The following is a 27,414-nucleotide window of genomic DNA, read 5'->3' as shown; positions in this document are numbered from 1 at the left end:
ATGGGGCAGGTCCCTTCCCACCTGGCTTTGCCCCTGAAGGAGACAATACCCCCAGGACCAGGAAGAGGGCTGAGGCTGCCCCAGTGAAGCTCCCCAGCATGTCACAGCACCCTGCTAGGGCACCCACATGATGTTCTTGGGGCACCTTCCCAAGGTTACTGGGCCATGGCACTGTGGGTCCTGCCTTACCTTTGCTGCAGGGCAGATTCCGGCAGCAGCTGAGGGCAGTATTTTTAGGTATTAATTAGACCCTCAATTAAGGGGATTTGCTTTTGGGAGAGTGGCAGGGCCCCAGGTCTGTATAGAATGACACGACCTTACCCAAGGTGACCAGCATGGCCAGCAGCGGGCAGGGCAGTGCTGATGAATGGACACCAAAGGTGCAGCTCTGCAGTGGGGTGTCATTTGTCACAGCCCTGGCTCTGTCTCCTCCCGTTGTGGCAGAGGAACCCCCACCTCCACAGCAAACCCTGCTGCTGTGATACTGCGAGTTGTGCTGGGACAGGATGTGCCCCAGGCTCTGTGGAACATTCCAAGGGGCTGGGGCAGGGTGGAGAGCACAGGAGCCCTGTTTTCCTGGCACAAGCACCTGCTGCAGTCTGGGGGGTTGTCTCTGTGCCCACCCCCTCCCCCCCCAGTTCCACACGTGGGGTCCAGGCCTGGCCAAGAGATGCCAAAGGCACAATGTCCCTGCTGTGGTGTTGTGTGTCCTCCGCTTGCTGCTCAGCCCCTTCCCAGCCCCCCAGAGCTTAGCCCAGTTCCCATCCCACAAAGTGACTCTTGTAGGGATCCCTTGTAACTTAAAACTGTGTTTCAGCCCTATATTTAACCAAACTCACCTGAACTGAGCCTGGTTGCCATCCCCAGCCTGTCCCCCACCCCTTCACTCAACACAGACACTGAACACAAACCTGTAGCAGGTTTTTCTCCTGGTCCCTGAGAGGCAGAGCAGAGCAACTGTTGTGCTCTGACACCCGCCTGTGTGAACCTCCCAGAGCTGCCTCTGAAGGCAGCAGGGCCAACGCTGCAGGTTCTCATACCAACATGAGTCTGCCAAGGACCCATCTCCACAGACGCCGCTGCCTCAGAGAGCATCTGGCGCCGAGTCTGCCCAGGCCAGATGGAGACGGAGCTGTTTATTCACACGGAGGTTCCCTCCTGCTTGGGAGATGTTCTCAGCAAATTTTGATGGTGTGTCTAAATCCTTACCCAGGGCTTTAAAGCTTTTGTCTCTGGCCAGGAGGTTCTCCAATGCCAAAAGCTGATGGCCAGAGCAGAGGAGCAACACCTAGTCACAACACTGGACCATGATGGCAGCACCAGTGCAGCCCCAGCACCTCTGGGATCTGGACCAGTAATGAACAGATTGCACTATGTTGGACTCCCAGAGCAGCCAGACCTGGACTATGGGGCAGCAAATCTGCTACATCCTCCCATTTCCAGCTTTCGGCAGCCCCAGCAGAGGACCTGGTGCTCAGGATTCAACTGAGGTGATGCTTCATGCTGCTGCACGGGGTTAATTGCTGATTGAATCCATCTGAACTGAAGAAAACAGCCTTCCAAGTCGAAACCAGCAAAGCCCTGTCACTCTGGAACACACCAGCAGCACCCTGGCCCCGCTTGGCCACTGCCCTGGCACCCCCAGACCCCTGGGCAGAGGGGCCTGAGCTCCTGCCAGCTGCAGGCACCAAGAGCTCTGCTCACCTCAGGATAAAGAGAATAACACTTCAGAGGAGCAATATGAGCTGAACACCTCCTGTTGGTCCTGAAAGCAGGTGCTGAAGGACTTTCTCTTGGAATGCAGGTTGCCAAGAGCTCAGGGTGCAAAGGGAACTCCAGGATATGAGGATATTTTGCAAAGACCAGGAATTAGCTACTGATTGGTTTTGGACCTCTGCACATAATTTATTCTGTTCTTGCAAAAAAAAAAAAAAAGTCCTTTTAGATATATTTATACTTTAAACTTTACGAAAATTAAGATAGACCTTTTTAATATAGATATTTATATATGTATATTTTTATATATATACACACATACACATATGTACATGATGCATTTAACGTCACTATTTCCTCAGCCATTACAATACCATTCCCTAAATCTCTTGCTCTTGAAATTATCATGACTTGATGCCACTGCTAAAAATACCCTGTGCTGTGCGCAAGGAACACCAACACGACACCGCCAGGCATGTTGGGGTCGGCGCAGAGCTGGGAGGATGCGCTGCCTTTTCTGCATTCACTCTCCAGGCCCCAGCATAACAGAAATCCCATATTTTTGCAGAGCATTAAGCAAAAGCTGCTGGGTATCTTTGTGCAAAGGCAACGTGACATTTGAGCTCAAGAGCTTTGCCTTCATCTCCCTAAAACAAAATAATGACAAACCCTTCGAAAAAACTCATCACAATGTGAGATCTCAGGTGGCTCCAGGATCCTGAATTCTGGGCGATTCAGAAATGCTTGGGGAATGAGAGAGGAGTGGTCATAGGACCAGCATGGCTTTGTGAAGGATCCTGTTTTCTCTTCCCAGCATGGAGCAGGTCACCATCTACCGAGGTTGCCTGGCCCCAGCGGTGACCACTGATGTGGAAAGACGGCGTTAAGCTGGCGCTGGGGGTTGCCTGCAGGCCCTGCCTCCTGCCCAGGGGCTCAGCCCTCACCAGCTACACTCACTTCACCTGTGCCACGATGAACCCAGACTCCCTCATGCTCTCATAGTACTCGATGGCCAACGCAAAGTTAAACTCGCTGATGGCCGGCCCATCAATGGCGATCTTCATGAGGTCAGAGAGTCCCTCATCCTTCACACGGCGTGACCGACCATGCCTCAGCAGTTCCCGGCCCCGGCTGATCTTCTCAGCAAGGACCGAGCCCAGCGGCAAGGCCAGGGCAATAGCTGCCAGGACAGCGAAGTCTGGGAAGAGTTCATGCATCTCGGAGCTGCTGTAGACCAGCTTGACACAGAGGTCCTTGAAGGAGAGCTGGCTGAGGCTGAAGACGATGCGCTTGAAGAGGGGAAAGTCGCTCAGGGCCCTCTCACTCACCACCACCCGTGAGTACACCTGCAGCAGGAAATTCAGCTCACTGACCCCATAGCTGCCAATGTCCTCCAGAGATTGGGGGTAGCACTTGGGGTTGAAGATGGCAGAGAAGGAGCTGATGGCCTCTAGGACACTGCTGGGGAACCTGTCCAGCAGGTTGCCCCGCACCTTCTCCAGATAGCTCTCCTTCAAGCGCTCAAAGTGCTTCAGGTGCACTTGGGAGCAGTTGGCCAGCTCGATGCCCTTGTAGTAGAGGCGGCTCTCGCCCTCCCGGCCGGCCTGAGGGTGCTTGTCCATCTCGCTGAGGAACTCCCGGAGGTTCTGGCCACTGGTGTTCTGCTGGGCCTGCAGCGTGGTGGCTGTGGCTGAGACAATGGGCTTCAAGATGGAGAGGTCAAAGTCCTCAATCTGGAAGAAGCGACTGAGCTTCTGGAAGATGGGGAGGACATCCAGGAGGATCTTGGTGAAAGCCACAAACTGAAACTTCTTGAGCTCTTCGCAGAGGCCACACGCCACAGGTGAGCGCTCTGCCTCGCTCTCCAGCAGCAGCACCAGTGCAGGCCATGAGGAGTCGATGGCTTCTACAGCTGGGAAGATAGAAGTCCAGTGGATGGCTTTGGGGCTCCCAAGGTCTATCTCACAGAGGTCCAGGACTCTCCGCAGCTCCTGCAGGCTATCGCCTTCCCCCCGGAAGCTGGAGTAGAGCCTGTACACAGCATCCACAGTGGTCTCGTACTTCTGGAGGTACTCAATGGTGCCGATGGTCTCGGCCAGCAGCAGGGAGGTGCCATGGGACAGGCAGTGCACCTCGGTGAGGAGCGGGCAGAGCGAGGTCAGCGCGGTCCCCACCCCGCTCAGCCGCTCAGCCACCAGTGAGGCACTGTCGGCGCTCAGCCAGGTGAGCTTCATGGTGGGGATGCCGAAGGAGCGCATCACCTCACCCACCTTGCCTGCCACAGTGGAGGCCTCCCCTGTGGGCAGCTCGAAGCTGCCCAGGAAGGTGGTGGAGGTCTGCCCGTTGCAGGGGGAGACAGTGGTGGTGAACACGGCGAGGCTGCGGTGCTCCAGGACATCCACCGTCTCATCCACCACCAGCCCAACGAACGGCGAGGCTTTGATCCTGTGCCTGTCCTCGTTGTGCAGGACTTTGGCAATGGCTGCCTGGGCCAGTTGAAGGAGGGGCGCAGGGAGGGAGAGAGAAACACAAATGAGATTCAGAGGCAGCGGGAGATGCGCAGCACTGGCACACAGTGAGTGAGCAGGCTCCCTCCCACAGGCTCCCACAGTGCAGGAGGGCCTGAGCCAGGGAAAAGCTCTTATGCCAGCTGCACACACAGAGGCTGGAAATCACTCTTTTTCCCTAGTAAGCGGTCTCCTCCTGCTCCTTTTCAGCAGCTCGAGCATCACAGGAAGCTGCTGAGATTGGGGGTTCCTGCTCTGACCTTGGGGTCAGAGGCCCACAGCTACAGCAGGACACACCACCACCTGCAGCACTGACCCCCCAGCCCCCAACACACTGTCCCCAAGCCCCCACCTATGCAGGCAGTAAGGCAGGACACCAGGAATCCTCCTCCCCCATGCATCTCCATCAGTTCCACTTCACTGGCCTGGCAGGGACAGGAGCAGCAGAAAAACTGCAATATTTTTTCCATCTTTACTCATTGACTCACACTCCCCCCATTTCAGGCAAACTCCCCAGTTTGTGAAGGGAAAACTTCCTGTGTGTGTGACTGCTGCAAGGATCACCACAGGCTGGGAAACCTAATTAGTGGGTTTAGTCTATCTGCAGCAAAATAAGACTCTGCAGAGAGCTGAAAAGCCTGGCAAACTGCCAAGACTCACTAAAAATTTAATTTGATTTTAGCAGGCATGAAGCGTTTGTAAAATTCAGAAAATCCTTTCTAAACTCTCCGGCTACTTGATCTTTCTGATCACTCAGTTTAGGGCAAAAGAGGAAAACCCACAGTGCTCGTGTGCTAATTGAACTCCTGAGCTTTCATCCTGCAAAGCAGCCTGGCAGGCTCAGGGAGCTCCAGCACAGCTGGTGGGCGCAGGCTCTGTCCCTGCTTTGCCAAACGTGGTCACGTGTCACCAGCTGGCTCCATCGTGGCCATCAGGCAGGTGCAGACCCCCAGCCCCCCATACACACCTGCATCTCCCTGATGCTGCCAGGGTGGTAGTACTCGCTGTGCTCCGAGGCCAGCAGTGCCTGGCACAGGTTGAACTTCTGGAAGTTGAGCAGTGAGGAGCACTTCTCATCCGGGACCTCCTCCTTGGCCATCCAGTAGACGGTGGTGAGGACAGCCACCTTCGCCGGGTTCACCTCCACCTTGATGACTGAGCGCAGTTCAGGGTGGCCATGGACACGAGTCTCAAAGGCCAGCTGCTCCCGGTTCACGGCCAGCGCCTGGCGGTGTGCGCCAGAGGTGACATGCCGCAGCAGCGCGTGGCGCTGGAAGTTGTCCGTGCCCACGGTAAAGGCGTTTTCCGCTTTACCGTGCTTGTTCTTCACCAGTGCCTGCCGACACTCTATGCAAAACATGAGTTTCCTCTCATAGTCAAACTCCAGCCAGGTAAATTCTTCCTTCCAGTGCTCATTGAAATAGCGTTTACACTTTTTATTGGAATTGGAAGTTTCCCCAGCTGGCTTTTTCCCTGGAGGCACCATACTGCTGTGGCTGGGAAATCAAATGCTATGGCCGAACTGCACTGTGCCTTGAGGAGCAGCCTGTACATTTAATTTAGTAAGAAGGTCTATTACCACTCTCCTGGTCCGACTGGAGATGAAAGAGACACAAGGGAAAGGGATTAGGGCCCTGCAAACCTCAGCCGGGGCTCAGCTGTGGTGGCACAGCGACGGTGGCACGGTGACAGCGGTGGTGATGGCGGTGCTCAGGGCAGGCCAGGCTGTGCAACAGCCCCAACACCACATGGGGGGATCCCATCAAGCACCTCATCAGCATCACCAGAAGCTCTCGGTGTCGCTGGTGGGACTGGCACACACACACGTGGTCCCGTCACCACAGGAACACCCACGTGCTTCCCCCCAGAGCAGCCCTCCTCACTGTGCTGGCACCGGGAAGGTGAGGAAGGCTCAGTGCTGGCTGAAACACCCAAAACAAGCGTTCAGCCCTGGAGGTGCAGCACTTGCTGCTGGCAGTGAGTGCCAGGGCTCTGGAGCTGAAAAAGGGTGACTGGGAGCTCAGACACACGTGCTTGGGTGCACACATGTGTTCTCAGTCCTGCTTGGCTTGTCTCTATCCCAGGGAATTGCTGAAGCCACAGCAGGTCCCACAGCAGCAGAGCCATGCTGTGTACATTCAGTGCCATCTCAGTGTCCCTCCCAGGGGGTGACATACCAGATCCGCTCCAGGCCAGGCTCCTGAATATCTACTGAGCTAGAGGCTGCAAAGCACTTTACACTTGTAACCAAACCAGGACCTGAAGAATTTAAGTATTCACTTGATCCCCTTCCTGCAGTTCAGCCCTGCTCAGTCTAATCCTCATATTCCTCGATGAACCGGACTGAAAATCCCAACTGAGCATTTATAAAGGTGGTGGGAAGAGGAGGAGGAGGAAGAACCCAGCGCAGCAGGGGGAAGGGGGAGAACCAAAACGCAGAGGAAAAAAGAAAGAACATGGACACTCAGCAGCAGGGAAACTGGGGAATACCATCAGTCCACGTGACTCACTGAGGCACTGATGAGGAACTTGTGGTTTTTCTGAAGAACAAGTCCCCAAACCAGAGCCATTGCCACAGCACTGTGGGAGCAGGGGGAAGGAACCCTCACAATTTAAGCGTTGGAAAAACACTACGACTCCCAGCGCTGCAAACGCCCACCCGCAAAGGAGCCGGCACTCCCCACGGCGTGCCCTGGGCAACGCTGGCGAGTGGCCCTGGAGCGACCAGCACGAAAGGCACCTGGCACAGTAGCCCCATCCCCACGCTGGGCGGGCATGGAGCTCCCTGGCTGCAATGGGACGGTGCATGGCCCCAGGGCGTGAATTCCTGTGCTCGTTCCCCGTCACTGACCCCATTCTCTCCCAAGCCATCCCCACGCCCCCCCCCCCAGCACTTGCTCCAGCAGAAACTGCTGCCTTGGAAAGAAAAAAAAAGAGCAGCAATTAGTGTGTGGGATGCACGAGGCCGGGGCGGGGGTTGGGATGGAGCAGAGCGCTGTAGCATCCCTTCCCACGGCACCCATTCCCGCAGCACCCGTGGTGCTCTGGCACCAGCCCAGCACCCTCACTGCTGCTGCCCACGGGGAAGAGCAGCACTGCGCATCGGGAGGGACTCGGCAGCAGCTCGGGATGGGGGGGTCACACTCCGGTCCCCCCACCAGCCTGCTCCTCCCCCCGCCGGGAAGTTTGGGCAGGATCAGGATTTATTTGTGAGAGGACAAGCCGCTGCCCTGACCCTTGTCATCCCTTGTCCCCCTGTGCCCGAGAGGGTGAGCGGAGCAGCCCCAGCGCCCAGCCCAGCGCCCAGCCCTGCGTGCCCACCCCGCTCACCCGCCCCTACATACGTACCATGGAAAGGCTGCCATAAGCTTTGGGGTGGGGGGCTTGCAAACTTCCCAGATTTTGGTTTTTAAATAGAAAAAAAAAATCCAATTAAAAAAAAAAAAACACCAAAACAAAAAACCAAACCCAGCCAAGCAACGCAAAGCCAAAAATAACCCCAAAAGCAGCGGGGTGTTCGGGAGGCGGCAGCACCCCCCGCCCCGCAGCCCCCGCGGCCCCGAGCGCGGCGGCTGCGGGAACAAAGCCTGCGGCGGCCGCCCGCGCTCACGGGAGCACGGGAGCAGCCATCTTGCTGCGAGGACTGTCTGCCTCACGGATGCTCCCGGCAGCCCACGGCGGCAGTGGCCACTAGCGGTGGCCGGGATGGGGAAGGCCGCGTGGCCGTGGCTGGGCTGCGGGGACAGTGGCCGTGGTGGCTGCGGTCCCTGGGGAGGGGAAGCGCACGGAGCTGTGCCTGCCGAAGGCTCACCTGGCGGGACACCTTCCCGCAAGATGCAAGGGTGCTCAGGACCCCCATCCTGGGTCCTTTGCCGAGAGCTGCAGGATGAGCTGCAGGAACGTTTGCGTCCAGCCAGGACGGGTGTCCTTGGGTTTCGGCTGAGCCAGGACCCAAGTGCCCTGCAAGCAGCCGAGGGCAGAGCAGCCCCCAGCCATGGACACGGAGTTTTGGCAGGATCCAGGTTTCCCTAAAGTTTCCCCTTTAGGGAACACCACAAGGTGTTCCTGCTTACCTGCACTCCTGGTCCATAGCTGCAGGGCTGGGGCTGAAATGCAGCCCCTTGTCCCAGGGCTCCCTAATGAACAGAGGGGCTCCTCACATCCCAAAAAACTTAGCAATACGTGCAGGTGAAATTTAGAGCCCCTCAAATACTTCCAGAAGGAGTATTTTGTGCCACCTTTGCTTTTCCCAAACAAGGCTCCTGAGGACACTGGGACTAAGGGGCACCAGTGTCCCGTGGGACCCTGCTGGGAACCCGGCTCCTTCTTCCCCAGCACACACCCCGTGCCTGGGAGCTGAAGGATGCTCCCACTCAGACTTGCCCTTCTCCCGATGTGGAGTTGGGCCATGAGGAGGGATGTGGCCCACCGGAATGTGCCTGGATTAGGAGCTGCATTGTACCTGGCTCCGGCTGGCTCTGCACCAGGGGGGTCTGGCGGCCCCCGGTGAATTCCTCTCTTTAGGCTCCTCCACATATCCCGGGGCAAGAGGCTCTTCCTGCTCTGGGGACATTCTTGCTGAGCCACCTCAGCCCAGGGTTAATGAGAGCAGGAGGTGGTGAAACCAGAGCCGGCTCCTGGGGTGAAAACACGCCCGATTTATTCTTGTGCTAATGCCGCGATAAAAGAGGATTGAGCCTTTTTAATGAGTTTTTAGGCAGAAGCCTGCTGCATCCCCTGGTCCCATCCCATGGTTCCCAGCATCCAGAGGAGGACTGCAATGGTCAGTGGCCCTAAGTGAGCAGTGGCTGGGACCAATTCCACTTCCCCTGGGGACCCCTCCACCGAGCCCCTGCACTGGGATCTGCCAGAAAGACCTGTGGACTCCAGACGAGAATGCTCTGCTCCATGAAAGGGGCATGGCTAAAACCACGGATCCCCTCTGCCCTGCACACCCATTCCTGCTGGAAGCCTCAAGCGTTAACATGAATTTTGGGCAGCATTTGCAGGATGTCCCTGACCCTGCCGAGCACCCTGCCCTCGCATAGCTGCCGGATGTCAGACGTCCTTCCTAAAGGAACTGGAGTGGAGATACTCCTATTTACCCCCGTGCAGCAGCAGCCGCCTTGGCTCGAGCCAATTGTTGCTATTTTTCCCGACTGTGCCGTGCCTGAGGAGCTGGGTGGGCAGGTGCCCCGGCGCACCAGCACATCCATCATCCGCGGCACGAGGGCGGCGGCAGCCATGAGCCACAGTTTCCGTCTGAGTCCCAGTTTCCATTGGCGTCCCACACCTCCGGCAGCCAGAGAAGACCCCAGGCACATAGATCCCACTGGGATGCTCCAGACTGGTCTCTGGCACCCCTTCCAGCACTCCAGCCCCACATCCATGGATGGACTCCCCGAGGATTTCTTACTGTATCTCTAAGAAGCTGAGCAGAAGAGCCCAAACCCAGCTATATTGCCCAAAAAAAATTTAAATCCCCGAGTCCAAAGATATTTATGAGATTTTGTTTCCATCCCTGCTTTAAGCCAGTCAGGCTCTGGGAAATGACGCACATTCTTCCCGCAGGGAAGCGGAGGTGCTGGTGTTCCCAAAGCTGCTGACCCTAGGAAGCCCCATCCCTGCGCAGCCCCCAGTTCTCCAGCCCACCCACCTTGCTGTTCTTGGCTCCACCAGCCCTCTCACCCCTGGCCATCACAGGGCATGGGGTAAGAAAGATCCAGCACCCTGCAGAAGGTCCTTGGTCACCCTCTGCACCCTAAACCCCGACTGTGACAGCCCCCAAAATGAACTGGGAGCATGCACTGGAGGGAGGACTCATGGGAGCTGCCCGGCTGCATCCCTCGCACCCGAAGGTGGTGACAGCTCAGTTCCATCTCTGCCGTGTGTGGCGGAGCGGGGAGGCTGCAAGAAGCCGCTGTCTCATGTGGGAGAGAGCACCCGGCACCGTGTCAGCTCAGCCAAATTAAAAATACTCCTGCAGCCCCCGGGCTGGTGCCTGGACGGGTGGATCTGGCAAGGACGTGGCCTGCGGGATCTGCATACACTGGAAGGCACACAAGGAGGAGAAGGTGCTCCCACACTGAGAAGGAGATGGGGCACACACTGGGGGACCCCAGTATTTCCCAGCTGTGTCCCAGCTCTCCTGCACAACTCGGGGTACTCAGGGGGCTGTTCCTCCTCTGCTGGGGGGGCCCTTCCAGCACCACTGTGGGCACAGAGACTCTGGCTCTGGCATGCTCAGGTCCTTGGGGGGGGGGGGGGCCTGGGTGGGCAGTGGGCCATAGATAGGGAACCATGGAGTGCTACTGGAGAAGAAAATCCCTGACTTGCTGGCATGACACCCCACACACCCCGCAGCCACTGCCAGCTTGCAGGATGCAGCCTCGTGCCTCCTTCCCCTGCACAGCCTTGTCACAACCTTCAGCTGCGTGACTGCAGCTGGCAGGGAACAAGCCTTGAAATAAACTCAGATGACATTCCTGCAAACTCTGGACATGGCCACAACAGGATTACTGAACTGGGCTGGGGAGGGCGGGGAGCATGCTCATCTCTCCCCGCCGGCGACCCCAGCTCCGGGCTGAGGCTCCTCTGAGCAGCAGCTGAGAAGGGCAAAGCCCTTTTGTCAAGGAGCAGAAGCAGGGACAGGGTGCTCTCCCTCCCTGGGCTTCCTCCAGTCTGTGCATCTGGTCCTTGGGAGCCATAGGGAATTTCACCCCACACCACTGATACCAAAAACAGCTGCTGAGGAGCAAAACTGGACATCAGTCTTGCTCTATCGAGCATCTTTTCCTCCCTTGTCCACAAGCATTGAGCCCAACTCTCTTTGGATTTTAATTCCCCATCTGCCAGGTAATGATCTGAAAAATCAGCATTTAGGGATGCCTCCCCCAGCAGGGATCCCAATCAGATCAGCATCCCCTGTGTCATGGCCAGCACTGCTGCCAGGCTGGTGCAGCTCAGCCAAGACCCCACCGACCTCCTCCGCAGCTACTGAGGGGCTCGGGAGGGATGTGGGCTCTTCTGGACTGGAGGCAGCAGAAGGGAGGTGGCAAGCACTGAACCCTGATCTGGGCTCCTCTACCCACAGCCCTGCCTGTCCCTCCCTGGATGGTGGGGGAGAGGCCAGGGTCCTCCTGAGAGATGGAGAGCTCAGGAGTGCACCAGAGCGCCCGATCAGTTCAGCCTTTATTCTGGACACTATTTAAATGGTAAAAATTGCAGCCAAGTCCAATTCATTACAGCCAAGGAACGACTGACAGAAATGAAAAGGGAGAAAAGCTCCTCAGATTGATGCTTTCTCACCATTCCAGTGAAATAACCAATTTGGAACAAATTAGGGGCTCCCGTCTCCACCAGCCTTTTGAATTGCCTCCAAGCCAACGCACATTTTTCATAGTGCTGCGTTTCTTCCATTAGCAGTGAAAATTAATGATTTCTATTATTGAAGCACCTGAAGGCAGGTGCCTCCCTCGCACAGCTGGGGCTGGGCTGGCACCAAGCCCCCGGAGTGCCAAGAAGACCCACGAGAAGACAGACAGGTTCAGAGAGGTTAAGTGACATGGCCAGGGCCACCTGGTAGGTCAGTGGCAGAGCCAGGCTCCAAGCCAGTGGCCATCCCTGCAGGGTTGTCCCCTCCCAGTGGTGCCATCCCAGACGTGCCAGAGTGCTGCACACAGACCACCAAGGTGACACCCAAACCACTGCACGTGATGGTGTCACAGGTGTCCCCAAAACCCCCCTAGCAGTGAAACCACATGGGCTCCAGTTAGTTCTGCTTTGCGTGGGAAGAGGGGAAAGAGGAATTTCCCCAAGGGTGCCCACCAGCTCAGACTTCAAGGGGGCAAGTCCTGGGAGGCCAAGAGGGCTTTCAAACCCCAATCCACTCTTATATTCCCCCTCCCAAGTTTTAGAGAGATCAAAACCCTTCACTGTCCCTCACCTGCTCTCTGCTCCCGGCATTATTCCCTGAGCACAGCTCCCCAAGAGCTGAAGCATGTGAAGCATGTAACCCCCCCCAAAACCATGGCTGCCCCATAGCCAGGATGGTTATGTCTAAGGTTTGGAAGATGACACACATCTGTCATTAATTTTTAATTAGATTTTTATTTCCTACCTCTAGTATTTCATTGTAATTTCCGCCACTCCTACCCAGGCCATGCTAATATAATCACTCTGGAGGAGAGTGGGAGCAGCCAGCCCACTCCTTCCAACATCCCGCTCAGGAAAGGCAAAAAAAAGCAATCTGCTAAATCCCCAGCCCCTGCAGTCATTACAAGCTCAGGGACATCAGGTGGGTGCTGAAACAAACCATCAAAGCTTCGGAGCCGCCAGCACCTGCCAGGAGCATCGGCACTGAGAAACTTCAAAAAAAAGTTCACATTTGCTCAAAATACTTGTTAGCAGCTCATTATTGCAGCAAGGTGAGGCATAATTAAAAATGGACTAAAGAGATTTGTGAATTATATCCTCAGCTTGATGCTGGAGACACAGTGATATTTTCTAGCCCACATCATCCTGGAGGTCACGATTAGATGACAGCTTGATCTAAAAATACTCTGAAGGGGAGGCTGAGGCTGTTGGAGGAGGTCAGAGCCCCCTGTGCCCCCCTCCCCAGTCTTGCTCAGGGTTGAAACCAGGGGACAGATGTTTGCCCCAGGACATTGCTCAGAGCAAGCCCCAGTAATAAAAACAACCACTGCATTTACAGGGAAATCTACCCAAAACAACCACAGGGTAAGCTCTGTCCCGCCATCTGCCAAAGGAGCCCCAAAGCCAAGCCCAGCAGCTCAGTGGGGCCAGGCTCCCCACACCATCATACCCACAGGTCCCAAAAGGGCTGGAATCACCATGAAAGCAGTATCCCACCACCACATTCATCCACCTGGAACAACATGGTGCTGGCACGGCGAACATCAGTGAGCCCAAGACACTGCGGGGTCAAAATTGAAGCTTTAGTGGCTATTCAATGTTTCCTCCATATCTGACGCCACAAAGTGAAAAACAAGCTCTGGGGTTGGATTTTTGTTTGTCTTTTAAGCCTGCTTTGCCTGACGAGTATTCCAGATAAATATCCCGAGTAGTGTTACACGTTCCAGAGAGACAGGGAAAGACGGCTCAGAGAAAAGATTGTGTTTCAAACTATTAGAAAAATTAAATTGATCCATGGGAGACAGCTGGGGCCAGCTTGATCCGTGGGAGACAGCCACCCCAACATGGGCACCCCGGCGTGGCCCTGACCAATGTGTCAGTCCAACGACATCAGTGTTCCTGACCTGGCTGATCCCTGGCAGCCACAGGCACCTACAAGCACACGCCAGCGACACAATACCAGTGTATGGCAGCCTGCAGATGTGCCCGTGCTCACACAGATGTGCACACCACACACACATGGACATGCATGGAGAGAAGCAGCACTGCTGCCTGCAGGGACACGCCAGACCCATCACCGCCAGCAGCCAGGGGTGACACTCCCTCCCCAGTGCCTGCCGCAAAGTTAATGCTGATAACAACAAAACCACTAAAATTACCAGCCCTGAATTCACATGAAACGGGTCCAAGAACAGCGTCACGTTCTGTTTGCTGCCGCCGCTCCGCTTCTTGAGTCCATGCCGGCCAAGCCTGGCCACGGAGCTCCACCACCAGCCACCTGGCCACCCTCGCCGGTCACCCTCGCAAGGACACTGCCCGTCACTCTCCCCCAGCCTCATTTCACACAAATAGCATTGAACATTTGCATCGCAGGTGCAGCAGAAATACAAGTTGGAGCTGACACCCAGACAAAGAGCAAGGGCAAAATCCAGCCCCGTCAGCACACAACCTTTTCCCTCCTCTTTTTGCAGCCCTGGGAAAAATCAATAAGATGCAGTGAGTCAAACTCAGCTTGAATCCCGTAAGTAATTAGGATTAGCAGGCTGGGAGCCGAGGGAACAGGCTGCCTATGTGCTGGGCGGGGAGGGACCATTTTGTGGGTGTAGGGTACAGCCTCAGCTGATGCAAATAACACGAGCAGCTCTTTAACGGGATTTTCAGGCAGAATGGCAATAAGGAATGGGAACAACATGATTTGCTGAGAAACAAGAAAATCTCATGAGGATAATTTTGGTTGCCAAGCCCTGGTGGGAACAGGATGGGGACCTTACAGGTGAATCTATACTTGAGTTTGATGCCGAGCCCATTCCCAGCCCCTCACTCTGAGCCCGGGCTCCTTGAGTACCGCGTTTCCCGAGGCCCTTTCCCGGCAGTAAATAACCCACCTCAATGTTTCACTATTTGGAGTTAAGTTTGTGACCAAAATTGCAAAGTGGAGAAGAGAACCCCCCCCCCCACACACACACAGTCTGCGCAGAGCTACCGGCAGAATAAGAACCAATTTCTGTCCATAACGAACGACTCGGACGCTGAAAAGTGCCCTTTCCTCCAGCTGAAGGAACCCGGCAGAAGCCGGGAGTGCTCAAGCCGGCGCCGTGCGGGGTGGTATAGCCCCGGGACAGCGGCGAGGCGATACCCCGGTCCCCTCCCCGCCAACCCTACCAGCACCCGACCCTCCGCACGGCCCCCGAGCTCCGCGGCTGCCCCGGTCCCTCTGCACCCCCGAGCAGCGGCTCCGCCAGCGGCGAGCCGGGGGATGAAGGAGCGATGGAGGGGAGAGAGATGGAGGGCAACGGGGAGAGATGAGGCTGCGGGAAAGTTGCGTTTCACCCACCTAGAAGCATTTTGGATGCGGCTGCGTCGCCTCCGCGCTGCTGGTGCCTCCCGTTCGCCGGGCAGAGCTGCGGGCAGGGCCGGCCGGGCGCACCCCCGCTCCCACCGCCCCGCTCGCTGCCGCCCCTCGCCCCGCGTCCGGCCCCGCCTCGGCCCCGCAGGAGCGCGGGGGGAGAAGCTGCCGGAGGTGCCGGGTATCAGCGTGGAAATGGGCGGGGGGACTGGGCGCCCACCCCCCGCACAGCCGCCCCCTCACCGGAGCTGCCCGAGCCCCGAAACTTGGGGCAAGGGGAGGGAACCCTCAGCGGCTCCGCTGCGCCTCCGGGGCTGTCTCTGAGAGTCCTCTAAGGAGAATGCTTTGGGGTGACACGTGCTGAATGCCCCCGCGGGTCTGCACCGCGGGGTTTGCTCGGGGAGGGGAGACTCAGCAGCAGCCACCCACTCCGAGCCCCGGGAAAGGCTCCCCGACAGCAGGGACAGCATGTCCCTGTCTGATGGCTGCATCTCCGCTCGGTGGCTGTGGGTCTCTGCTCCATTCAACCCCAGCCCTGAGCTGTGGAAACATATAGGGTCTGACCCAACCGTGTGGGGTGACACGAGTGGACATGGGCAGCCTGGCCTGGGTGGGGTGCTCATCCCAGCCCACCATGACTGGGGTTTTCAGGAGCCCAGGACCTACTGCCCTCCCCATCAGTTCATCACCAAAGGCTTGGGCTGTTGGGGTCCCCACGGCAGCACCTTCTCTGTGGTGATTTTTTTCTTCTTCTTGGGAGGTGAGGCTTATGACTTGCTTACATTGCTGCCCTTTAAATAGGGAAATTATGAAAAACCTGCTTGTGAAAAGGGGAAACAATTGCCTCCCCTGCCTCCCTGAATGGGAGACAAAAACAAGGAGGGATTTAAAGATTTCCCTCCAGCCAAACAATTCAAGGATTTGGGCAGAAACCACTGGGCCATAAGCAGAGTGAAAATGAAGATGTTAAACTATGAGATGCCCAAGTCCCCTCCCGTGTGCCACAGTCAGACCAGGCACTTTTGGCGTAAATTGCAGAATTTTGGTGTGCTGAAAAGCACTAAAGCCATTAGTACCCCTCTGGGCGCTGCTGCTGGGCCGGGGCACACCATGGGTCCTTCTCCCAAACTCCACCCTGGCTCGGCTGGCACCGGGGCAGCACTGGCAGAGCCCCGGGCAGGGTGTTGCTGTCAGGGTCGTTAACAACAGCAGTAAGTTTAGCCGGGGCACTCGCTAATCCGGGATTGACAGCTGGCCCCGCGCGCCTGGCCCGGCCTCCCGCAGGCTATTTAAACCCGATATTAATTTGTTTAATGTCATCAGCAGTTTGGCGTTACTGCAAGGGGCATCGAGCAGAGGGAGCATGGAAATGTAAAGACTTGGAGGAGCAGGGGACTGACAACCATAGGATGGCTGTTCTACTTTCCCCTAGGATAACCACAAGCCATGAGCAAGGCTGGCATCTCCTGACCTCCTGCCCCTCTGGCAAGGACCGGCTGGACCAACATACAGCCCTGACTCCCACTCCATCCTCCACTCACCCTCGCTCCCAGCCCTGACTAGCCCCTCCAGCTGTACCCAGCACTTCTCTCAATAAATCCTCTCCCAGCTGCGGCTCATGCTGTGTTTATCCCAGCCAGGCGAGCAGGTCCTGGCTGGCATCGCCGTGGCTGAAAGGGCTCGGGCTGGAGTGACTCGGAGGGGTGGGAGGGAGGAACGGCGGTGTGGGATGCTGCGCTTTGTGGCCGAGCCTTTGAGGCCAGCTGGAGCAGAGGCTAATTGCAGGTGCTGATTACAGCCCGTGCTGTTAACGCCTCCAGCCCTCCCTGGCCCAGCCCAGTGGATCACTGGAATTTCCCAGCACTGCAGTGTGGGTCCATCCGGTGCATAACTTGCTATATTTGTCCGTGCACCCCAGTGCTGGCATAGGGCAGCAGCACAAACCCTCCCACGGGGCTCAGACCCACATCTCCTTCCCAGTGGTGCTGCCAGCTGCCCCACATCCTAGGGAGCAAAGCCCATGAGTGCTGCTCCCCATAGCCTCCACTGTGGGACAAAGCTGCTGAAGCATCTACCGTGGAGTGGCTGAGAAGGGCACCCAGGGGCCATGACAACCAGCTCCACCATCCCGTGGGAGGCACTAAAAAAACCCCAGAGGCCAACATGGGTCAGATGCCACAGCCCCTCGTGGTCACTGCTTTCCAACATAGGTTGATATCCACATGTGGGACACTGATGGCCGAGCATCCCAAAAGCATGGGGACAGAACCAGAGGGTTCCATGTGAAACGGCCCCAGGCCCTGCAGCTCATCACACATCCCGGGAGAGGCAAATCCCAAACACGCATTAAGAGGGGGGAGTGTTTGCCAAGGGCCGCAGTAGAGCCGGGCTTGCTTGGGCAGGTCTGCTCGAGTTGTGCCTGTGGCTTAAAGGGAGGGAGGGCAGGGAGAAAGGGAGGGTGCTTGGGCTCGGTTGGGGCATTAATGTCACCAATTCACTGGGCTCTTTGTGAGGACAGACTCCAGGATCCACAACAGTGATTACTCCGAACCCTACCGAAGGCAGTGTTAAACTCTTCGCTGGCTGAGGGACATCCAGGACTGGCTCTTCCCAGTCTTAGTCTCCAGAAGCAGCCAGGCAAACAGTGACCAGAACTGGGCAATGACCACATCAATAAAGGAGAAGGGAGACAGGGATAAAAGTCCTGCGGGAAGTGCTCCCCTGCCCAAGTCTGCTAAGCCTTCCAGAGCCTTTCTGGCTGGCTTTTTTCACCAAGGATTTAGGGTATAATTTGGGGGTGAAAGACGCCAGATAGGATCAAGACCGATACACCTGGAGGATGTGTATCAGTTTTCTTCTGCTCTGTAACTTGAGCCCCAACAGAAGCAGGAGGCTCCGGCTGAAGCAGCCGCCGGCGGTTCATCCCTGCCGGGCCAGGAAGGCAGGCGCTGACCTTTCCTGCTCCTGAGTTTGCTCAGGATTAAGGTAACATATTTTAACCCTCCCCCGGGGGGTTTCCCACACAAAGAGAATGGGGTTTGTAGCTCACAGTCCCCCCCTGACCCCCCTGGTAAACAGAGATTTGCCAAACTGTTGAGTTCACAGTGCCCACTCAGATCCACTTTTTTGATTAATCCACAGTTTTTAAATGAATCCTTCCTGCAGATTTCTGCTTTTATGCATCTTAAAAAAGCAAACTTGGGAACCATGTGTCAGAGGAGGGGTCTGGTGACCTTAGGGGACACACACCCCCATCTCTGACCCCCAAGAATGAGCCAATGTGGGCAGAGCTTTGGGAGCAGAGCAATGGCCTGTGCCTCTCACCTTCATCATCTTTCCCAGGGAGATGCCTAATTACAAAGGCATCCAGGACAGCTCTGTGAATAGGGTGGAGAAACTGGATGACCTAAAAATATTTAATTACCAAGAAAAGGGGTGGAAATTACACCTGGAAATAGTTTCAGAGAGAGAGTGTAACATTTTCTATCGAATCGAGGAGGGCCCTCCTGGAAGACACAGGGCAGAGGGTTCCACCTTGCCACCACACTCTGGTTCCCCCTAGCCCTATGCAGATTCCCTGGGGGGCCACGGGGCCCATATGGAGTCAGATGGGGTTTGACATAGAAACCAGCTACCCAAAATCTTCTGGATGCTTAATTAGCCAGGGCTGATGCTGGCTCTGGTCTCACCTATGAGGTTCCTGCTTAGCTTTGGCCCCTCAGAAGCTGCTGAGGCCAGGGAGCTCATCTGGGCACACGCTCTGGTGCCACAGCACAGAGCACACCGAGACACTCCAGCTGGCACAGCAACGGCCAAATAAATGGAACTATTCCTCATAAATCTGTGGCTGTGGAAAATACAGAAGGTGAGCTGGAGCAGTGTTGTGGGCAAGCTTTCCAAATGCAGTGATAACTCAGGGGCATGGAAAAGTAAGGGAACTGAATTTGAGGTGAACAGGCAGTGCCTGCAGGCAGAGGCAGTCCTGCTCCAACTGCTCCAGCAACTCCAACAGCTCTGACAGCCCAGATCCGACTCACATGCTCCAAAAGCAGAGCTGGGGGCAGCCCAGGGAGGCCACAGGGAAAGGCCATGGTCCTTGTGCTGGAAGGATACATGGCTATGCACACCTCACAGCCCTCCAGAGCTCTGCACCTCTCTGCTGCCAGCATCACTGGCTCTCCCAGCAGCAGCAGACCAGAGAGAGGGGATGTTCCAGAGAGAGGCCCCTGGATCCCTGCTCCCAGTCCTAGGCTGTGGACATGGCCCCAAAGGCCAGAATCCCATTTTCTCCCTCTGCACTGACTCCACGGGGTTATGGAAAGGAGACCTCACTGTGGGAAAGAAGCAGAAGCATGACGAGGGGAGATCATCTCTTCAGAGAAAATTTTATATTGCTTACGACTTACTGTCTGGGAACATAAAACAGTTTAAGCAGCCGACCCTAAATCACAATGACAGCTCTACACTACCCATAACCCCCCGCTTGCCCTCCCCCAGCTCCCCCCGACCTGCCTCCCCTCCCCATTCGTCTGGTTCCGAACGCTCGCTCCTCCCGTGTCCGCGGGCGAGTAGCACACGCGTGTGCACACACATGCAGAGGCACAGCGGGCACGGAGAGGGACCCGAGGCTGGAGCCCGGGGGGGAAGAGCTGCGGTTCCATCACTGAGACCCGGACAAGTCACTTCCCCGTGCCTGCCAGCCCTCCCCAGTCCCCCCCGTTCAGTCCCGGTGCTCTTTGGGAGGGCGCCCGGGCACGGGGCGGCCGCGAAGCTCTCGCACGCACAGCCCGGCACGACCTGTTCCATCCAGCACCTCTAATCCCCAGTGACAGCCGGGCTGCGAGCGGGAAGCTACGGGATGCAGCCGGGTGCTGCGGGATGCAGGAGGATGCTCGTCTCTCTCCTATGTCAGAGCAGGACAGCGGCTGCTGAGAACAGCAGAGCCCCCCGGGGATGCCGAGGTCCCCCATGTCCTCACCCCTCCTTGGGGATGTTTAAGACGCAGCAGCCCCCAAATGCTCGGGGTTTGCCCTCCAAACAGGATGCAGTTGGATCTGGTGCCCGGGGTGGCCACAAGAGCCAGGAGCCTGACCCTAGAGCGTCCCCAGCACTGGGTCCCCTTCCTAGGGGACATCACCCCCATCCTGGGGACCTCACCACCAGCTCAGAGCTGCTGATGGAGCCCTGGAAAAGGCCCCTTCAGGCTCAGAGATTTCTCAGGATGGGGACCAGCGGGTGCCGACGAGTTGGGACATGCTCACAATTTAGCTGCTGCTTTGACCATTTTTTCCCTGCTTGAAATAAATCGCAGGCTTTCCTCTTCCAAACCTGCTGAGCTGAATGCTACGTGGGAAATTGTGAAATATTCCATGGCTACATGTTCCTCGTTGTTCTTAATCCACTTCTAATTAATGTCACGTGTGCTGCAGCCCTGAGCTGAGTGGCCATGAAACACTATTGAGGCAACTTGACAGCAAACCGACTGGAAGAAAGTGACAGCAAAATCCGCGATTAAAGAGAAATGGCTCACAACTGCAGGGCTTAAAAATAACATGAGGCAATTCCCTACTGATTTTGGGAAAAATCGCCACTGCCAGCAGCACAGCACAGCCTCTGCCAGCGCCTCATCCAGCAGCACCCGGACACCCATACGGGCTGGGCAGCCCCCATCAGCCCACACAAAGATGATATTTTATATATACTATCTGACCTTGATATATTTTGGCCTGGTCTGTATATTTCTTAAGGCAAAACCCTTCCATGGATGCATCTGGAGCATCCACCCGGGCGCCCCAAGCCCCTGCCACGGGGGGCTCCCCCCTCTTTCATCTCCCAGCAGCACAAGCAAAGCCCTGCAGCTTCTTCGTGTCATTTTATGGTCAAGAGTTTCAATTTTAAGGATCTTTTTAGAATAAGTGTGTCAGGGAAAAATATCCCTGAAGCTCTGACCAGAACCGGGGTGCAGAGATGGAGGTCAGAGTCCTGGTGGGGAAGACTCCACACCACAAAAACCTTCCAGCCAAAGCTGACTGCTAATCAATTCATTTTCTATTTGAAGTTACTGACTCAATAAAATCAGAGATTAATTGTGCTACAGTTATTAATCCACAGAACGCTGAATAGGTGGGCTTTTCAGAGAGCCAGCAAGCTAATGGGGTATTTTCTGAGGATTTAGAAAGGGAGCAGTTTTCTCTGGATTCATGGACCAGTACAAAGTCGATGTGCAGGGTCTGGGCTCGTGTGCCACCTCTCACATGGAGCCCACAGGTCCTTTCCCCCACAGAAACTGGCTTTTTGGGTGGAACAAAAGTGTTTAGTGAAAAAGGGCTTTTCTGCCAGTTTCCAGTGGCAGAGGTAAATCCCTCCCCTTCTCAGCCCTCCCAGCTCCGCCCCCAGGAGCGCCAAGGGACATCCCTGCACCCCATCCCTATGCCCCAATGGGAAGGGAGAAGCCTGGGAATGAGCAGAGGGAGGAAAATGTACAATTACCCAACTGAGCTTCTTCAAATTACTCCTGATCCGAGCCAACATCTTTAAGACATGAAAAAACCATTATATTTCTCCCACTGAGATTCCAGGTTATTCAAATCTGATCTGAAAAGCTATTTTTGCTCATCTTTGCTCACAGCTGAAGGGAGCAGCCGAGGCCAACGGAGCAGGAGGACTCCGTATGTTTGTCCTTCGTAAACTCACAGAAGCTTAAAATCTGAACCCTGGTGCTGCTTGGGCACAAGGTATGGATAAACACCGGGCAGATGCAGGGTCTGCCTCAGCCAAGTGTTAAATCCCCTTTAACACTTAGGCTGGGCATGGATCTGCTGCTGGGAAGTTTGGGAGAGCCTGATGTGTTGCCAACGTACCCAGTGATGGATGCTGTAAAATGGCTCCCATGCCAGCCAGATCCTGGCCTGTCCCTGCCAAATTTCTCCTAAAGGTCCCAAAAGCAGGAGAGCAGCAAACTGCTGCAGGAGTTAAGGAGGAAGCAAGAAAGAACAACTTTTCTTCTGGCATTGCTGGAGCAGGTCCTGGCTGGCACCAAGGCTGGCACCAAGGCTTCCATCAAGGGCAGATGTGAGAATGTCCCAGCCACAACCTAGTGGTGACATGACTGCTGCACCCTGATTAGTCCCAATTAGACCATAATCCCACATGTTTGCAGATTATTTACATCAATACATTGAGTTTATTGCAGACAAAGCCCTGCTGAACATTGCTGAAACAGACTGGCACCCTTTTGCTGGGTAATGAACAGCAGAGAGCAGTGGGGGAAGGAGGAGGGAATGCAGCTGAGCAAGGAGATGCCGGAGCACAAAGAGCAGGGTCATGGAAAAGGAACATGGACCAGGACCACAGAGCAGGATGATGGATCACACACCTGCCAGGCTGTCCATGGTCAGAGCCACCAATTCCCCTCCCTCTGCTGCTCTCCACACTAGGGCATGGCTTTCCCAGGTGCTGTTCTGGGTGGTTTTCAGGAGTTGCTGCCCAGCAGGGCTATCCCAGCCCTGCAGAGAGCACAGCCATGGGCTCCTTGGTCAGTGCAACTGGTGACAACTCAGCCTCAGGCACCGTGACCCCAGCTCTGCCCTGCAGGAGCCATTCAAGGGGAGTGGGATCCTTGCCAGCTGCCAAAATCAGGGAGTTCATCTGGCACCTCCTGTGAAACCCAAGATAATCCCACCAGCAGATTATCTTAACCCAAGATAATCAGCCCCCAGCCCCCCTGACTCCCAGAGCAGCCCAGGCTCCCCTGGGGTCCCCATGTCCCCTCCCAGGGGCCCTGGTCTCTGCAGCAGACCCAGTGATGCTGAAGCTGTCACAGCAATTTCTCTGCTCATCTCAAACCTTTCTGCTCCCAAACACGCATGGACAGACATTTCAGCAGATAATTGGGGAAACCAGGACCTTTCCCTTTGCAAGGAACTGTTGTTCCAGGGCTGTGTTGCCAAGGGCGGGGGACAGCACCAGGCAGCCCCAATGTGAGGCGGGGTGATGGCACCGGGCAGCCAGGGAGAGGGTGAGGGTACAAAATGCCATGGGGTATTGGAGAGGAGGAAGAGCTTGTGACACAAATCAGCCTCAGGGCACAGCTGCCTCTGGGTGTTTTGCCCCTGCCTTGGCATTCAGATTCAGGGAGCAGCTCAGCAGCCTCCAAAGCCAAGAAATGTGGTTTGAGTTGGGTTCAGGGCTTGTGTGAACCCTCTTAGCACAGGAGATGCCTGAACAGTGTGTCCTTCCCACGGACTCTGGCCAAAGGGGTATGAGCTGCTGTCAGCTCAGATTTGCCTGGGAAAGCAGAGCCTCGTGCTCCAAAGAAGAGTGCTTCCCACTGCCTTTCAGGGAGATGTGAGCTGGCAGAGCCCAGAGACAATGCTCTGGTAGCAGCGAGCGCAAGCTGTTCTTTACATCCCGTGACTTTTTCAAGACACTGGTGGAAATGCCTTTTGGGGAGAGCAGTGGATCAGTGTGTAAGTTCCTGAAATGCTCCAGCTCAGCCTGTCCTGTGCTGGGAGCCCCAGAGATCATCCAGGACGAGGGGAAGCAGCAGCCCCCTGTTGATGGCCCCTCAGCCACCAGTCCCCATTTTGGGGTGGCTCAGCTCTTCCTGCTCATTCAGCAGACAGCTGTTTGGTTCCCGAGGACTCTGGAAGCAAACTGAGATCTCTTGGGCTCCCTGGGAAATCACAGGCAGTAATTAAATCACTCGTGACCCAGTTGGATTAGAACTGGCATCTGCGACATGAAAACGTCTTTCATCTGTGGGCACCCTGTATCTAATCAGCACCTTCACCATGATTCCATACAGGACAACAAGGATCTGGGATCTGTCTTGCAAAGTGAAACGTCTAAGAAGCAATAATTTGTTTTTTAAGTTGGGGGCTTTCTGGTACGGAGCTAATGAATCGTAATGACACTGATTAGCATGTTTGCCAGTGACGCTCCTCTGCAGCTCTGCTCCATGAGACGCCAGCAATCACAGCCTGCATGGGAAGAACAGTTCCAAGGAGCCAGAGGGGAATGGGGAGATTGAGTGGTGGCTGGGAAGCTGCCTTTGATGTAGCTGTAGATGTCAGCATGAGACAGAGATTCCAGCCCAGAGGAAAATCCCGTCTTTGTCTAACTCAATTATTTCATTTAATTCACTGTCTTTAACCTCCCAAGGCTCCCCCAGTGCTGACATGCCACTGGAGACCCGTGTTAGCCACTCCTGGCTGTGCCAGGCTGAGCAGGCAGCTGCCCCAGAAGGGATGACTGCTCCCACAACTGCAGGCAGATGCATTCTCTCTCTCAGTACCCCAAGGTGCAGGTCTGGCCGGTGAAGGGCTCCTAGAGGAGTGTGACGAGGCAGGGCAGGGCTTCCCCAGCACTCCATCACCCTGCCAGCCCTGCCTGTGCCCTCCTGCCCATGCACTGCAGCCCAGCCAGGAGCTTGTCCTGCACTTGTCCTCAGCTCACTGGGGCAAGGCAGACAGAGCTGGTCCCCTTTGGGTTTTGGGGGAACACATGTGGCACCAAGCACCCCCAGTGCCAGTGTCACGACCAGTGCAGAGGGGACACAGGTGTCACATCAGCCAGTTCCCAGCCGCCCAGGGTCACACCTCAGGAGGCTGGGAAAGACTCACAGTGACAACGCTGGAAGTGACATTTTTAACCAAAAGTGCAGGGAAAGGTCAGCTCCGGCGGGAACAGGAGGGGCAGGGAGGGCAGGGAGGCGCAGGGAGGCGCAGGGAGCAGCTACTGCCTGCAATTTCCCCACATAAGCAGATCAGAGCCCTGAGCACGCAGGAGCAACTGTGCCTTGCCTGGCAGAGCAGAGCACATGGGGTGGACAGTGTGGGGCCCCAGGGGTGCACAGGCTGCTCTCCCTGACACTGGCAGAGGTCAGGGATGGTGCAGAAGCACAAAGAGAACACTGGCATGCTCCGAGATTCCTTGGCTCAGTGGGAAATGCATCCCTGGACAGCCTCCCATCAGGCCACAATCAGATTGAGGGGAGAAGCTGGAAGCTGCAGGCTGGAATTTATGAGCCCTGTCCCCATTAAAATAGCCGGCGATATTTCCATCTGTCAGTAATGCTGATGAACAGACCTGCTCCTTTGAATATCCCAGGCCTTACCCAAACAAAACCAGCACCAGCCAGGGCAGGATTTGGCACAAAGATGATTATTGCCATGCTAGGAATTTATGGCTCCAGCCTACCCAGTCTCTGGTAGGAGCAGGAGCAGGGAACCATATCATCTTTAAGGTCCCTTTCAACCTAAGGCATTCTGTGATTCTATGCAATTCCCTTGGTTTGCTGCTAACAACAAACCTTCACAGCCAAGGGCTCAGGCGGACCAGGTCAGCCATAGTGACAGGGTGACATTTCTGGGCACATTTCCCTGCTTTTGTGCATAAAATCTGCAGCAGCCAGCTGGGCCTGGCCAGGTGAACACTGGCAGATGGCACAGAGGGCAAGTGAGTCCTTGCCCTTGCACAAGCTCCTGCCCAGAAGCACAGCACCTGCATGTGCCAGCATCCCTGCTGTATGCCAGCAGCCAACAGGTGAGGGGCCTCAGCACCAACATCTGAGCAGCATTTTGCATCCAACTCAGCACAGATACAGGAGATGTGCGCAGCAGGAGCCTGGAGGGACACGGTCAGGATGGCACCCAGAAAGCAGCATCCAGTAGCCCAGCAACCAACAGCTACTCCAACCTTGGACACGCATGTCCCCCCTGCACAAACCATCTACAGAACTCAAGAAGACACCCACAAAGACAGAGCACCAGCAGCCACGCTTGCACATGGACAGATCCACGTGTGTCCATCCCTCTGCTTCTGCAGCGTGGGCTCTTGGGCCACAAAACCACTTGAGGACTAGCAGTGACAGCTGGGGGCAGCACTGCAGTTCAGGTAGACCAGCAAATGACAGATGCCAAGGACAAAATACAGCATTCCCAAACTTTCCACGAGCCCAACGGAGCAGTTATGCCAGAGCAAGGGCAGCCTTTGGGCAACCTTGACCTGCTGGGTGGGCTCCTACCTTGGGCTGCTGGCATCTTCCCCTTGTTTAGCTGCTTGAGGCGCTTCTGGTGGGACTTGCCGTTGTAGTGGATCTGCGCCTGTGCAGCTGAGTTGAGCTGGATATTGCAGACCTCACAGAGCGTGAACGACTGGTGCTTCTTCTCCCTCTTCATGCGCTGCTCAGGCTGGCTGGGGGGGCTGCTGGCCTCCTCCACCAGCTGCACTGCGCTCTCAGGGCTGTGGGATGGGCTCAGGGGTCGCTTCATGCCTGCAGGAGGAAGGACAGACCCACTGTGAGGACAGAGGGACAGGAAGAGGGGCCAGGTGAGGGAGGAGAGCCCAACACAGGTCCCATGCGTGTGGTGTGTCTGAATCTGGGGGCATCCCTGAGCAAGCGCAACAGAATTTGGGCAAGATGAAATGAGCAGCGGCATTCCCAAGAGGTTAGTGTTGGAGTAGAGAATAACCCACTTCTTCCAAGTTTCCAGCTCCAGACGACACTCCTTGTGCCAGGTCAAGTCTCTCTGTTCACTCGTGGGCAGCACTGTGGGTTGGCCCAAGGCAGAGTTAGGATGGAACCAACTCTCTGCAGGCAAGAGATTCAGCTGGCAGGACTCGTGTGCGGTGCAGGTGTCCCACAGCCTGTCCCCACCACGGCAGGAGAACGACTGGCACTGGCACCATCGGCCACCAGCAGGTGCCTGTCCTGAACATGGGGCTCTGTGGGGCCAACTTGCAGCAGGAGCTGGAGCTCCAGACCCGCATAGGAACACCACAGAGAAGAACTGCCCATAGAGGGACTGGGGTCGACTGGGGACAGCACTCCGGTGGCCTTTGCCTTGCAGGGGCACTATTCCTGCTGCCCGACCCCGAGCTGGGACATCCAGAACAACCTCGGAGGCGCGAAGGTCACCCGAGCCCTGTGATCCAGTTACCGCCTTGGAGCTGGCAGCTGCGGCTTTCAAATACCCGCAGGCACGCTGTGTCGAGACACCCCAAGGGGCCAAGGCAGGGGCCGGGGTGTCTGTGGGTGGCCAGGCAGGACCCAAGGGTGCCCTGCAGAGATGTCCCCGGCTTCCTCGGCAGGGCTGCATGGGGGCTCAGCCACCCGCACGCTCCTCGGGCAGCAGGGACCAGAGCGGGGCTTTGGCTCAGGCAGCGGGCAGCCCAAAACCCTGCTGTGTGCTGCCGGCGGGGTCTCCCTGCAGCGCTCAGCACCCAGCAGGCCGCGAGGAGCTCGGTCCGCGAGCCCACCGGCGAGTCGGGGGGGTCTCGGGTGCTGCAGCCCCGGCCGCGGCCCCGCGGTGGCGCCACCGCTCCGCGCCGGTTCCGCGCGTGGGTCCCGCGGCGGGCGGGAGACGGGACCGGGGACAGCGGGGACAGCGGGGACAGCGGGGACAGCGGGGACAGCGGGGACAGCGGGGACAGCAGGGACTGCGGGGACTGGGGACAGCGGGGGCGCGG

General features: G+C 56.4%; 2 protein-coding genes across 8 annotated transcripts in view; both read right to left on the bottom strand.

Annotated features, from left to right (window-relative positions):
- Window positions 1–27,414, bottom strand: part of ZNF385C (zinc finger protein 385C) — a 59,012-nt gene that overhangs the window by 14,576 nt on the left and 17,022 nt on the right. For 3 of the 5 annotated variants that reach the window (XM_085083627.1, XM_085083628.1, XM_085083629.1), the window contains exon 2: window positions 25,970–26,218. The exons of 1 other annotated variant lie outside the window; for it this stretch is intronic. In XM_085083627.1, coding sequence (XP_084939753.1) covers window positions 25,970–26,218 — 249 coding nt within the window. Of the gene's footprint in view, window positions 1–14,931; window positions 15,079–25,969; window positions 26,219–27,414 lie in introns of those variants that run through there. One more of the 5 variants, XM_085083632.1, reaches the window with a different exon arrangement.
- On the bottom strand, window positions 1,881–26,063 carry C27H17orf113 (chromosome 27 C17orf113 homolog). Of its 3 annotated transcripts, none has more exons than XM_085083613.1 (3): window positions 25,970–26,063; window positions 5,191–5,818; window positions 1,881–4,202 (listed from the first exon to the last, which is right to left on the bottom strand). In XM_085083613.1, the coding sequence occupies exons 2-3, from the start codon at window positions 5,707–5,709 to the stop codon at window positions 2,670–2,672; spliced, it is 2,052 nt and encodes a 683-aa protein (XP_084939739.1). In that variant the 5' UTR covers window positions 5,710–5,818; window positions 25,970–26,063; the 3' UTR covers window positions 1,881–2,669. The 3 variants fall into 3 exon arrangements, with proteins under 3 accessions (XP_084939739.1, XP_084939737.1, XP_084939738.1); XM_085083611.1 differs by lacking the exon at window positions 25,970–26,063 and adding an exon at window positions 7,572–9,838; XM_085083612.1 differs by lacking the exon at window positions 25,970–26,063 and adding an exon at window positions 6,483–7,557.

Source organism: Lichenostomus cassidix, chromosome 27, assembly GCF_008360975.1.
Source record: "Lichenostomus cassidix isolate B80296 chromosome 27, HeHo_3.0, whole genome shotgun sequence".
In the NCBI taxonomy this organism is placed as follows: domain Eukaryota; kingdom Metazoa; phylum Chordata; class Aves; order Passeriformes; family Meliphagidae; genus Lichenostomus; species Lichenostomus cassidix.
Note: the sequence above shows the minus strand (reverse complement) of the source record. Positions and strands in the feature narration are given on the sequence as shown.

Coding starts and splice junctions, on each gene's coding strand:
- C27H17orf113 (XM_085083613.1), bottom strand. CDS start 5,709: ATGGTGCCTCCAGGGAAAAAGCCAGCTGGGGAAACTTCCAATTCCAAT. Junction 4,203..5,190: donor GCAGCATCAGGGAGATGCAG/GTGTGTATGGGG, acceptor CAACTGGCCCAG/GCAGCCATTGCCAAAGTCCT.